The 13,768-nt window shown below is 38.3% G+C and overlaps 1 protein-coding gene across 2 annotated transcripts in view; it reads left to right on the plus strand.

The window, feature by feature from the left end:
• GRAMD1C (GRAM domain containing 1C) overlaps positions 1–13,768 on the plus strand; it is a 103,826-nt gene that overhangs the window by 87,603 nt on the left and 2,455 nt on the right. For both annotated transcript variants that reach the window (XM_043594211.1, XM_043594212.1), the window contains 6 exons: positions 1,554–1,696; positions 2,488–2,591; positions 4,148–4,324; positions 5,413–5,470; positions 7,436–7,546; positions 7,772–7,877. In XM_043594211.1, the coding sequence (XP_043450146.1) occupies positions 1,554–1,696; positions 2,488–2,591; positions 4,148–4,324; positions 5,413–5,470; positions 7,436–7,546; positions 7,772–7,877 (699 nt within the window). The remainder of the gene's footprint in view (positions 1–1,553; positions 1,697–2,487; positions 2,592–4,147; positions 4,325–5,412; positions 5,471–7,435; positions 7,547–7,771; positions 7,878–13,768) is intronic.

A 13,768-nucleotide genomic window follows, 5' to 3' on the forward strand; every position in this document is an offset into this window, starting at 1 on the left:
TCCAAAAGAATCATATATGTGGGAAGAGAGAAACCTGTCATTGTCCCCAGTTAACAAGACAATTTTAAGAAATAAATGGCAAAACAAAAGGGAGGAGAAACTATTACAGATTAAAAAAGACTGAAGAGGCATATCAACCAAATCAACCAACCCTAATTCAAACAAACCAACTAAAAATATATTTAGGAGATTTAAGGAATTACTAATTTTTTACATATATTAATGGTATTGTAGCTGTATTTTAAAGAAAAGAATATCTTTTAAAGAGACACACTGAAGAAATAAAGAGATACACTGGAATATTTATGAATAAAATTATTCTGATATCTGGGGTATCCTTTAAAAGTAATCTAGCCAGGGAGAGCATGGTGGTAGAGGGAGGGAATGTGGGGATGGGGTACAGATGAAGCAGGACTGGGCAAGAGTTAACGTTGAAGCTGGCTGTTGAGTTTATGAGTGTTCATTATACCTCATTTCTACTCGTGTGTATGTTTTAACTTTTCCATAATAAATGGCTTAATAAAGAACACTACTGGAATCCAATATACGGGATCATGCCAAGAGTTATAGCCAAATAACTAGAGGGGTGCTGTGATGTATGGGAAGAGATGATAAGATATTCAGTGCTCTACTCTGGCCAGTGTGGCTCTGTCTTTATAGTAGAGTTTGTGTTTGACCAATTTATGTTGAGGTATAGTGTATCTGCTCTGCAAATAGTTAGAAAATATCTTAACATCTGAACTAGTTATGCTATTATTGTTTTTGTCCAGTGTTTAAAAGGACTTATGTAAGAAGAGTTTGGTATTTTGACATTGGAGAATCTTTGATAATGTTACAGGATAGGTTGAAAGGGTATGGTTAAAATGAGGAAGGTTTGACCAGTAACCACTCCAAATCCTGTTAAGGTAGGCAGTGTTTTCTTTGGTTGTCCCCTTTCTTCATTGAAAAAAAAATTTTTTTAACATTTTTATTTATTTTTGAGAGATAGAGACAGAGCATGAGAGGGGGAGGGGCAGAGAGAGAGGTAGACACAGAATCCAAAGAATGCTCCAGGATTTAAGCTGTTGGCAAAGAGCCTGATGCGGGGCTCGAACCCAAGAACCACGAGATCATGACCTGAGCCAAAGTCGGACACCTAACTGAGCCACCCAGGTGCCCCAAGCTTCCTACACTTTTTTGGTGAAGGGTGATTGTTAAATTTTTATGAATTTTGGGGTGGGTCTTTGCTTCATCCAGTTTGAATTTTAAATTGTTCCCCTATCAGGAACATTTAAAAATTTTTATAAACTAATGACATACATAAGAGACTCTCCTCCTCATACCTAAAAGAAAGAAAAAATAATGGTACAATGAAATGACAGGCAACAAATACTCTTTCTGCAGGTCCCATCTTCTCAATTCATAGATTGCATAGCCAACATGAAGGCTCTTCTGGGTTTGTATATAGGCTTCTCATGTCTTTTGTAATTTTAGTATATGTGTTCTAAATTGGCAAGGAATTTGATATATTAAACTTGAACATGCAAAAAAAATGTTTAATCTTATTTTGACAGACACTGTATAAAGAAAGTCGGGAAGCACAATTTTATTTGGTAGATTCAGAAGTACTGACACATGATGTTCCCTACCATGATTACTTCTATACCCTGAACAGATACCATATCATCCGATCCTCAAAACAGAAATGCCGGCTGAGGTGAGCTATCGTAAATGAATATCGTAAATGAAATATTAGTCAGGATAGGTGAGATTTTATTCTGGAACATGTCAATCCTAAGATCTTAGCAGTAGCCTTAGACAACCAAGCTTTATTTCTTGCTCAAATTATATGACCACCAGTGGTCAGCAGAGGGGTGGAGCTCCTTACTCAAGGCCACAAACTGATGAACACTTTGACATTCTGTAGCTGCACCATCCAGAATATGTGTTGTTTCAGTTGCTACAGGAAAAGAGAGTTCTAGAACTGTGTTCACCGTCCAGTGGCCAAAACTAGTCACAGGACCCTGTTTTATGTCAAGGCAGCTGTGAGTTCTTGAGGAGCACATGGTGAGCACATTGCTGCAATGGAAATAAGAAATGTTGGTGTATTAAAGATAGTGATGTGCCACCATGTACTTTGCTTGGTCTTAGTTAATGTAGTTACTTTTACCTAATTTATGACCACTAGAGATTTTTTTATACAGGCATTTAGAAAACTTAGAATTTATTTTGAGCCTTTATTGCTGTTTAAGTAAAGAAAATTCAGGGCTAGAGAAAGGAAAAAATAAAATGCCAAGTACTTAGAAGGAAAATTTCATGAAATTATTAGCAGCATATAGTAATTTTCTAAAAAGTTGTCATCAGTGCATAAATTTTCTTTCATAGTCTTAATGACTTTGAGTCCTTTGGCTTTCCAGTGGACATATCTTACATTTAGATTATAAATACAACTATAATAGAACTAAATTCTATCCTTTAAATAAACTTTTTTCCTCTGTATTTTATTAGAGTTTCTACAGATGTGAAGTACAGAAAACAACCATGGGCCATTATCAAATCTCTAATTGAAAAGAATTCCTGGAGTTCATTGGAGGACTATTTCAGACAGCTTGGTTTGTAAATTTCTTAGTTTATCTATTTTTGTAAAGATATTAACAAAACGGATTGATAACCTCATTTGGATTCACAGCAGATGACGTTGAATTGACTCCCACTGAAGTGATCCTAACTACCCGACTTGGAATTTGGAAACTTTAATTTTCATTGGTCTAACAAACATTCATATTATGCTTATTATATGCCCGACATGTTCTGCATGCTTTATAAATATCAACCTATTACAATACTGTGCAGTAGGTACTATTATTTTTTTTTCCATTTTAGTAAAGAATAAATATTGAAACAGAGAGAGAGGTTAAGTGACTTGTCCAAGATCACACAGTGAGGAGCTGTCACTCCCTGCAAGGAGCCAAGAAGGCTGACTGTAGTGAGAAACTGCATAACTTACCACAAATATGCACTTGGTGTTCCTTGGTGGCCCCACCTCTACCCTGCAATCCTTATCAATGCAGCTTTCTTGGGTTTATGCAGGCCCACTTAGCAATGGTAACACGTACGTGTATGGATTTGGTGGAGGTAGGGACTAGATTGGGGAAGTGATATAGTTCTGTTTGGATATTCCTTAAAATAAAACATGAGAAAAAAAAATATATATATACATAAACATAATTAATTCTGGTTAAAGAAAAGCTGGGGTCAGTCAGCTCAGGGTAAAGTAAGGCTTGATTATCTAGTTTGTTGGTTATTTTTCTTGTTCTTCTCTCTTGTCTATTCATTATTAAACTCCTAATCAGGAGCAAAGAAAATGTTATTCAAAAATTAGTTTGGCCACTGGATAATGAGCTTCTAATAAAAAATCTGGTGAAGGAAAGGTCAAAAAAAAAAAAAGACAAAAATGAGGTTTTTAGGTTGTTTGCAGATTTTTCTTACCAGTACTCACTTTTTGCAAACCCTCATTTATAAACTAGAACTATTATATGCTCCTCCTTCCTTTGATATTGACAATCAAGTACCACAGTCTTTCTTGGAAATCTTTCTAATGATCCAGTGTAAGTGGGTAGCCTGTTGTTTCCATAACTGAAATCATTATGTTAATATTTAATATAGCACATGGTGAATTTGCTCTGATGATTCCATCATTTATTAATACAGTTCATTCTTCCTAGAATAGTGAAGCCTCATTATAGGATCACTTTATCCTCCAAAACTTTTTATTAATAGTAAGGTTTGAATCTAGGCCACAAGAGCCTAAGTAATAGTTAAAGAAAGTTACCAAGGCTTTAAAAAAAACAAACTGAAGGGGCGCCGGGGTGGCTCAGTCAGTTAAGTGTCCGACTTTGGCTCAGGTTGTGATCTCACGGTTCATGATCTCATGATTTGTGGGTTTGAGCCCCACATCAGGCTCAGAGCCTGGAGCCTGCTTTGGATTCTGTGTCTCCCTCTCTCTCTGTTCTTCCCCTGCTCACGCTCTCTGTGTCTCTCAAAATAAATAAAACAATTAAAAAAAATTAAAAACAAAACTGAAAACAAAGCAATACCCTCCCTACCCTCACATCTTATAGTCAAGAAGGTTTCTCTGCTGTCTAAAGATTTTTTTTTTCCTTCTTAGAATCAAACTTATTAGCGGAAGAATCTGTGTTAAATCAGTCCGTTGAAGACGCTGGAAAACTTAGTGGCTTACGAAGGAGAAGGCGAACATTCAACCGAACAGCAGAAACAGTTCCTAAACTTTCTTCTCAGCGCTCTTCTGGAGATGTGGGCTTGGATGCCAAAGGGGATATTTCAGGTAGCTATTATGTAGTAAACAGATGGAAGATTTTAGTTTACTTATATGAAGCAGAATACATCTCTTGTTTATAGGACATATCAGAAAGGAGGTTTCCCTTTTTCCTCTCCTTTTCTGATAATGTTTATCAAACTCGGACTTCCTTCAGTATAACTAATGTGTAAGTGTAAAGAAGCAGTTGCAAAATGGCAGGCATATGGCCAATAGAGGTGTTTTATTTGGCCCACATGATATTTTAAAAGGTGGGAGTTTTTATGTAAAAACTCACATCTGACAGCTCTGGACCCAAATCTCTTCACAGCAACAGTTGCTGGAGCTTAGTAGAAGCTGTGCCATTAGAGCATGTGCTCCCAAGTCACCAGTCCGCACCACTGTCCCTGGCTGCTGGCTGCTTCATTCTGTTAACTTCCTACCTAGCATTTACAGACATTTGACTTCTAACCCTTGAAAGTACTAAACTGATGATATGCTTTCAGTCCTTCTGCACCTGTCAGGTCCAACCCAGCAAATTGCAAAGATGGAATTTGACTCTTACTGTCCCCATTCTCAAATTTGAAGACATCTTGCCTCTTAGAACTCCCTTTCTCTTAGAACTATAAAACTGTCATCCTCATTCTACATTATCAAATCCTCTTCTGAGGCTTATATCTTAGTGTGAATGTTTATTTACTATTTAAATTTAAGCTCTTTAGTTTTGGAATTTAAAAGTTTGGGCAACAGAGAACAGGTGAGGGTAATTAAAAAAATTAAGGAGGGAAGCATTGTATATAAACCCAGTTCAAATATTATTTGCAGAGATGGAACTTCACTAGAGATCATACATGATGTATTGAATTGCTTGTTTATTTAGAGTAAATTAATTGTAATGTAGGCCAAACATAGGTTTTCTTTTCATACATTAGTTTCACATTAGTCAGGATATTAGAAATCAAAAAAAGGGTGCTGGGAATTCATCCTATATCAAGTTGTTTTTACAATTCATGTACAAAATGTCTTCTCCATTTTTTTTTCAAATGAAGTTAAATTTTAACCAGTGTTAATCACAATCCTGTTCTAATGTAAGTTTTTTGTGTGTTTGTGATCTGCAGGAAAGAAAAAGGAAATGGAAATCTGTAATACTGCCCTTATTGTGGTGATGAGTATTTTGTAAGTATTTGTTTTGCATGCTTATTTTGCTTGTGCCTTCACTTATCTTTTAATGGTTTCCAAAAGGATTTGAATGCATTTGTATGTTATTGTGTAGAAACTGCCACTATTTGAGGCGCCTGGGTAGCTCAGTCGATTAAATATTCCACTTCAGCTCAGGTCATGATCTCGCAGTTGGTGAGTTCAAGCCCTGCATGGGGCTCTGTGCTGACAGCTTAGAGCCTGAGTCCTGCTTCGGATTCTGTGTCTTCCTCTCTCCCTGCCCCTCCCCTGTTCATGCTCTGTCTCTTATATACTTCAGTCTGACAGTTTTTGATGTATGATTTTCAGGAGAATTATTAAATCTGAGGGAGTACCCCAAGTACACATTCAATAAATGTTTTGTTTTTCAAAAATTAATCTGATTTATTTCTACCATCATAGGTTTTTACTGGAAGTTCCATAGATTTAAAGAGAATATTTATATATGTAGGCTGGTGAAATGCCAATAGTGCTATTTTGCTCTATCTGATTAGACCAATGATCCTTACCCTCTAGGATCACTTGTGAAAATGCAGATTTCTAGGCCTCAGTGCCAGAGATTGGGTCAGAAGGTCTCGAGCAGTGAGCAAGAACCTCAGAGTATTCTATAGGAATCTACTTAGGCAGACATATTTCGACTACTATTATCTACATGGATGTAGTTTAATATTGAGGTAGTCCATTAGATTTAATTGAATTGGTTCTGACTGGGTGATACACTCTTGGCGAATATACTTTGGAATGAAGTTCTTATATCCTCTGTTTTTTCTAATTATAACTTTCAGAACATACAAATGTTTGATATACCTTTGAGCTTTACGAAAGGCTTTCATATTCTGTTTAAGTCGGTTTGCTCTAATAATTTTGAATATTAAATATTAGCAGTGATCTTTTGTATTACTATGTAGAAAATTTATAGTCAGAGGTTGAAATGTTGATCTATATACCATTTCAGTGCCACAATAATTTCATAGATTTGGTTTTCTTGTTCCTCCTTAGTTTTCATTTTTTTAAACAATCTTCTTTTGGCAGGTAAAGATGAATTCTATGTATTTTTAAGGGAAATCAATATTTTAACAGAATAGGAAAGATATGATGCCACCTATATATTTGTATATATGTGTAATAAGAAATACTTCCATTCAGTTGAAAGGCTGCTGTGAGAACCAATACAGTAAATCCATTTAGCATGTACGATTTTATATATGATGCAATTCACGCATATTTGGGATTTGACACTTCCTTTGTCTAAGTTGAACTAGCAGAAATTTTTGCTGAATAGTAATTCCAAAAATTTGTTTTGGCTTTCACAGGGAATAAGGTGTATGACTATCTACATAAGATCAAGTCCATATTGATCTTCATTTCCTTTTTGAAGTGCAGCATAATGGGGGTATAATTGCTTAAGCTGAAAGCATCCAAAAATAGATCTCTCAAGGTTACCTGGTAGATTTCTAAGCTGGTGGTCGCACATCAGCACTGGCTGGGATTCCTTGCAGAGAGAAGAGATGTCAGGGACAATCCCAACCTGCCATTTTGAGGACTTTTTGTCACTCTAGTTACCTTCTAACATTTTCCTCACCATCCGCTTTTTACCTAATTACCTCATACCATAAAATGGAGATAACTGATTTAAACAATAACAATAATTGGAAACTGGTCTGGACAACGTACATTTAAAAAAAATTTTTTTTAACGTTTATTTATTTTTGAGAGAGAGAGAGACAGAGCATGAACGGGGGAGGGTCAGAGAGAGAGGGAGACACAGAATCCGAAACAGGCTCCAGGCTCTGAGCGGTCAGCACAGAGCCTGACGCAGGGCTCGAACTCACGGACTGGACAACGTACATTTTTAAAGGTTTTGCGTGTCTGTTCTGTACATGGCAATGCTTTAGGTCTGGATAAGAGTGGATTAACCAGGTACAATTAATTTGCTCTGTCTAGTTTGCTGTTGCTAGTTCTGTTGAATGTGACGCTGTTTCTGAAGCTGTCAAGGATAGAATCTGCTGCTCAGTCCCTTTACCGTCTCCACCTCCAAGAAGAGAAATCTCTGCAGTAAGTCTTTTTTCCCCCCAACCTGTTACTATTTCAGTAATTCTCTAGCTGCAGAAAACTGAATTCCGGTTTAGAGATTTTGGTTTGCTAACTATACTTTAGTCATAAGGTTTTTTTAATTTAATTTTTTGCTTTGTTTGCAAATTCATAGGACACTGATGATTTCTAGAAATGACAAGATTAGAAGCTATTCCCCTTATTTTTAAGATGGTATTTTTTTTTCAGTTTAGCCTCTGGTATGCTGTCAAGAGCAGAAAGTATTGAGAAGAACAAAGACCAGGCCCATCGTTTAAAAGGAGTGCTCCAAGACTCTATCGTGATGCTTGAACAGGTAGGCAACTCTGTGTACCACACTACATAGTACTTTCATACCAGCCTGAAGCAGTTACTCTTCTGGTTGTGTGAGAACATTTACCATACCATTATTTGAAGAAACCCCCCTCCTAGAGACAACTATCCTTGCCAGTTTCTATATTATGCGTTTTATATGTATAGTCCCTTGCATTTTTTTTTCAAAATGGGAGCATACTGTAGACACCATTGCATACCCTCATTTTACAATTATTTACATAATTGTAAATTTTACAATTATTTACATAATTGTAAATTTTACAATTATTTACATAATTGTAAATTTTACAATTATGTACATAATTGTAAATTTTACAATTTACAATATATTTTGAAGATGTTTCCATATCAGCATGTACATTTGACTCTTGAATAATGCCAAGGTTAGGGGTGCCGAGCACTGCACAGTCGAAAATCACATATAATTTTGACTCCCCCAAAACTTAACTACTAATAGCCTACTGTTGACCAGAAGCCTTACTGATAACAGAGTCGATTAACGCCTATTTTTATTTTATTAAAAAAAATTTTTTTTAATGTTTATTTAGTTTTGAGAGAGAGACATCATGATCAAGGGAGGAGGGGCAGAGAGAGAAGGAGACACAGAATCTGAAGCAGGGTCCAGTCCAGGCTCCCAGCCATCAGCACAGAGCCTAACGCAGGGCTCAAACCCACAAACTGTGAGATCATGACCTGAGCTGAAGTCGGATGCTTAACTGACTGAGCCACCCAGGCGCCCCTCGATTAACACATATTTTATATGTTATGTGTATTATGTGCTGTATTCTAACAATGAAGTAAGCTAGAGAAAAGAAAATGTTATTAAGAAGATCATAAGGAAAACACATTTACAGTACTGTCCTGTAAAAAATCCACATGTGAGTGGACCCTCGCAGTTCAAACCTGTGTTGTTCAAAGGTCAACTGTATATATCTATCTCATTCTTTTTATTGATACTTCTATATAAAAATTTATGCTTAATATTAACTTTTTGTAGAAGTACACTGTATACACTATTGATTATTTTGTTTTTATCTATTCACCATATATCTTGGAGATGCTTCCATATTAGCATAAAAGCAGCTCCTATTAACAAGTGCATAGAATTCAACTGTATAAGTGTACCATAATTACTTATTTTACCAGCCCTCTGTTAAAGAATAAACATTTAGGTTGTTCTGATGTGTTGCTATAAACATTTATCTCTTTAAACAAATTTTTTTTAATGTTTTATTTATTTTTGAGAGACAGAGACAGAGACAGAGAGACAGAGCATGAGCAGGGGAGGGGCAGAGTGAGAGAGAGAGAGAGAGAGAGAGAGAGAGAGAGAGAGAGAGAATCTGAAGCAGGCCCCAGGCTCTGAGCTGTCAGCACAGAGCCTGACGCGGGGCTCAAATTCACGGGCTGTGAGATCATGACCTGAACCGAAGTTGGACGCTTAACCAACTGAGCCACCCAGGTGCTCCTGAAGATTTATTTCTTGAGGACAGTATCATCAGTGTGTGATGCTCAGTTCCATGAGTCAAAACTTAGGATTCCCTTTGAAAAATAAGATTACTGTTTCCGTCATAATATAGTACATGCATACTTTTCAAGCTTAAAAAAGAGAATGGTAGAAGAGTAGAAAACTTATAGTTCTAGCATTCAGACATAGTCACTATTAATATTTTGTTTCCCTCTATCCTTTTTTTCTGTGCATTGGTTTTTAGAAGATTCATTTTTTTCTCAGGATGCCATGTGGGGCATTAAAGTTGCCCCAACTTACAGGTGCTTCAACTAGGCATTTGTCACATGCGTGGTATCTACAGCTCTTGGTGCCGTTCCCCTCCCACTCTCAGTGGGAATAGGTCATATTTGCATTTTCCTCCTCAGCCTCCTGTTTCCCCGACTCTCAACTGATGACTCTGCCTCAAAGAGAAAAGAGTTTTCCTCTCCTTCCGTAACCAGACCTACAGACCCTCCAATTGCTGCACTCTGTCCTCTCGTCCACAGCTGTCAGAGCATCGCTCTGCCTGTGAGGAGAGTCCCAGCATGTGCTAGTGGGAGACCCTGTTCGTCCATCACCCTCAGGCTTCCCATTTCAGTCTCCCTCATTCAACTGGATCTTTCCCATCTGCACATGGCCCCTGCTCTAGTCTCTTCTACATCAAAGCACCCATGCCATCCACATCCTTCTCTCTTTGCTCCCTTTCACAGTCGGGCTCTTTCCCAGTTGCCTGTGGTGGCTGCCACTACTTTATCCTTCATAACCTGTTCACTTTTTTAAGGTTTTATTGTCACCAAAGTCACTCCTTCACATGGTTAACTTGTTCTACCAGGCTCGCTCAGAAAAAAAGCAGTCCCACTATATACTTTCCCAAATACAACAATCTTTAACTCTTTTAGTTTCTTTTAGTGTGTACCTCCATATTTATAAACAACAAGCATGTACTGATACTTCTTGGTTTTTCAGTTTTAGACATGATCATTTGACCCATTATGGAAGACAAACGTTTTGTTTTGTTTTCTTTCACCTCTTCCTGCCTCCATTTCTGATCCCCCATGCTCCCAAAGAAGTTATAATCTTGGTATGATCAGCATCCAGTGTTTATTTTGACAAAGTTTGCTATTCTGAGCTGAGCGATGTTATAAACCAGGACTACTTTTTCTTTTCTGTGCTTTTTCTTATTCCTGAAATTGTCTTACTACTGTTGGTTAATTAACCATTATTTATAAGTATGTCATCTCCTAAAGCTCTGTTTGTTTGTAAGTCTCCTCTCATAACCTTCATTCCCCTTGGGTATTCTGTGGGTGGAGCCTCCTGGCTGGCTCCAGTCAGGCCCAGGGGCCCTCTCTGCAGGGACACAGCCACCATCCTGGGGCTTCCTGTTGAACACCTCCTCTGTTTCCCATATCCAGAATGTTTTCTGCTTTCCTGGTTTACTCCCTCCTTTTAATGGAGAATATTGTCTAGTAGCATCCTGAGAAAGAGAGCATGGAGGTAAATATTTTAAGACTTAATCTGTGTGCAAGTTTTTTACTCCATCCTTTCCCTTGATTAATAGTTTGGCTGGGAAGAGAACTCTAGCTTGGAAACAATGTTTCTTCAGAGTTTTTAAGACATTGCCCCATTGTTTCTCTGCTTCTAGTGTTGCTATTGAAAATTCTGAAGCAGGGGCGCCTGGGTGGCGCAGTCGGTTAAGCGTCGGACTTCAGCCACGGTCTCGCGGTCCGTGAGTTCGAGCCCCGCGTCGGGCTCTGGGCTGATGGCTCGGAGCCTGGGGCCTGTTTCCGATTCTGTGTCTCCCTCTCTCTCTGCCCCTCCCCCGTTCATGCTCTGTCTCTCTCTGTCCCAAAAATAAATAAACGTTGAAAAAAAAAATAAAAAAAAAAAAAAAAGAAAATTCTGAAGCTATTACCATTCCTCATCCTTTAATCTGGAAACTCATGCCCTTTAGTTCTAGGAAATACTGAATTATACAGTTGATGATCTCCTCTCCTCCACTCTTTTCTGACTTTCTGCGGCTCCTGTAATTGAGATGTCTACCTTCTTTTGGACAGGCTGTCTAATCTTACTTTTTCTTTTCAGCTCCCATCTTTGCCTTTTTGTTCTGCTTCCTCAGAGTTCCTCAACTTAATCTTCACTAAATTGTCCCTTTTTCAATTTTTGCTAACAAGTTTTTGATTCCAAAGACCTACTACTTCTCTGAATTTTTTCTTTTTTTTTTTTTATGGCATTATGATCTTTTTAAATGACTATAGTATCTTCATTTCTCTGATCATATTACTGATGGCTAAAAACTTTTTCCCTTCTTCTTGCATACTTATTTTCCATCAAGATCCTTTCCTGTTTTGATTTCTGTCCTTAAAGTTAGGAGATTTCATTACATGTCTGTAGTCCTTGGTTGTCTGCTTGTGTGGATCAGAAATTATTAAGCTCGTAATGTAGGTTGGGCTGGTGTCTCCTGAACTTCTCTGTAGATCTGGCTGGGCTCTTGGTTGAGAAACCCTGATATCACTATCTTTGGGTCTTTCCTCTTAGATTGGTCAGTTTCTACAAAGAAGTGTCTTCCAGTCTCCACCCAAAGGATTAAGGGCTGGCTGCTGGCATTTCAGGAGGAGAGCCAAAGTAGAGGGATGGAGGAGGGCAGGGCAGAGGAAGATGGTCTCACCACTCTTTTATACAATCCCCATTTTGGGGATTGTACCACTGTCCTAAATGGTGTCTTATTGTCCCTGGGTCAACCAGAGATCCTCTCCAGATAATAAAATTGTAGACCTCTACCAGGTAGTAGAAGAGCACAAATGCCATTCAGTCATTACATTAGTCCCTTCCTCTATATTCCCACTTTCAGAGATTCCTGTCAATTCCTGAGGCTTTTGGAGATCCTTCGGGGTAGATTTGGTTGGTTCTCAGCTTTCTCTGCAGTTTGCTTAGTTCACTTTTTCTGGTCTCCTAAGTCATCCATCTGCTTTCTTGTTTCCAAAGTTTTGCCTTTTCTGTTCTCCCTGTCCTTGTGGATGTATGCCTTTAAAGAGTCCCTTTATTGTGCTTTTAGTGGGTTTCAGGAGGGAGTAAAATTGGATGCCTGTGTTTAAGCCAGTATTCGCTCTTCAGGTCACTCCTGCCTTATTTTCTTCCCCATATCTTCCACTGATATTGCTCTGGCTAAAGTCCCCAGTGAGCTCTGGCTGTTAAAATTAATATAGCTGTTTTTAGTTTTCACCTTACAGTGTAAGCATTTGACAGAGCTGACCATTCTTTTCATGAAATGTATCTAATCTGGCCTTCTTTAAAACTATAAAAAAACCCATGGGGCGCCTGGGTGGCACAGTCGGTTAAGCGTCCGACTTCAGCCAGGTCACGATCTCGCGGTCCGTGAGTTCGAGCCCCGCGTCAGGCTCTGGGCTGATGGCTCAGAGCCTGGAGCCTGTTTCCGATTTTGTGTCTCCCTCTCTCTCTGCCCCTCCCCCGTTCATGCTCTGTTTCTCTCTGTCCCAAAAATAAATAAACGTTGAAAAAAAAAATTTAAAAACTATAAAAAAATCCAGCTTTATTGTGATATAATTGACATACTATAAAATTCGCCTTTTAAAGAATTCTTAATATATTCACAAAGTTATACAACCACCACCACTAATTCCAGAGCATTTTTATCACCCCCAAAAGAAACCCTATATCCATTAGCAGCCTCTCACCATGCTTCATTCTCTCAGCTTCTAGTCACTAATCTGCTTTTTATTTCTATAGGTTTGCCCATGCTAGACGTTTCATATAAATGGAATCATATACTATATGGTCTTTTGTGACTGGCTTTTTTTACTTAGCATAAAGTAAAATGACTTTTTGCTGGTTAAAACTATCTCCTCGACTTGACCTCTTCCTGGTCCAGTGCTCCAGACTTTCTGCGTTAGATTCTCTTCCCTTCTCCTCTCCTTCCCTTCAAGTGGCCTCATCCACTCCCCTAGGTTGTGCCATGTGTGCCATTGACTCCCAGCTCCATTTCCCTTACCCTAACCTCTTCCCTGAGCTCCAGACTCATGCGGTCACTTGCTGACTTGGCATCTTCTCCTGGGTACTGACAGGCCACCACAAATTGATCATGCCAAAGCAGATTTCAGTTTTCATCCTGAGCTAGGTAGGCCTGATTCTCCTCTAGTTGACGTAATTTCAGAAAATGACACTACGATCCTCCAGTCAGAAATTTAGTGCATTGTGTGAGCATATATGTATAGATGTGATGGTACGTTTTAGTCCTGTATCCCTCACTAGTCTGTCAGCTCTAGGACAGCAGGGATGGTGCCTATTTGGTTCACCATTGTATATGCAGTGCTTAGTCAAACCCAGCATGTGAGAGGTAAGCAATTAACATTTACTGAATGAACAAAGGA

Source organism: Prionailurus bengalensis, chromosome C2, assembly GCF_016509475.1.
Source record: "Prionailurus bengalensis isolate Pbe53 chromosome C2, Fcat_Pben_1.1_paternal_pri, whole genome shotgun sequence".
NCBI lineage: Eukaryota > Metazoa > Chordata > Mammalia > Carnivora > Felidae > Prionailurus > Prionailurus bengalensis.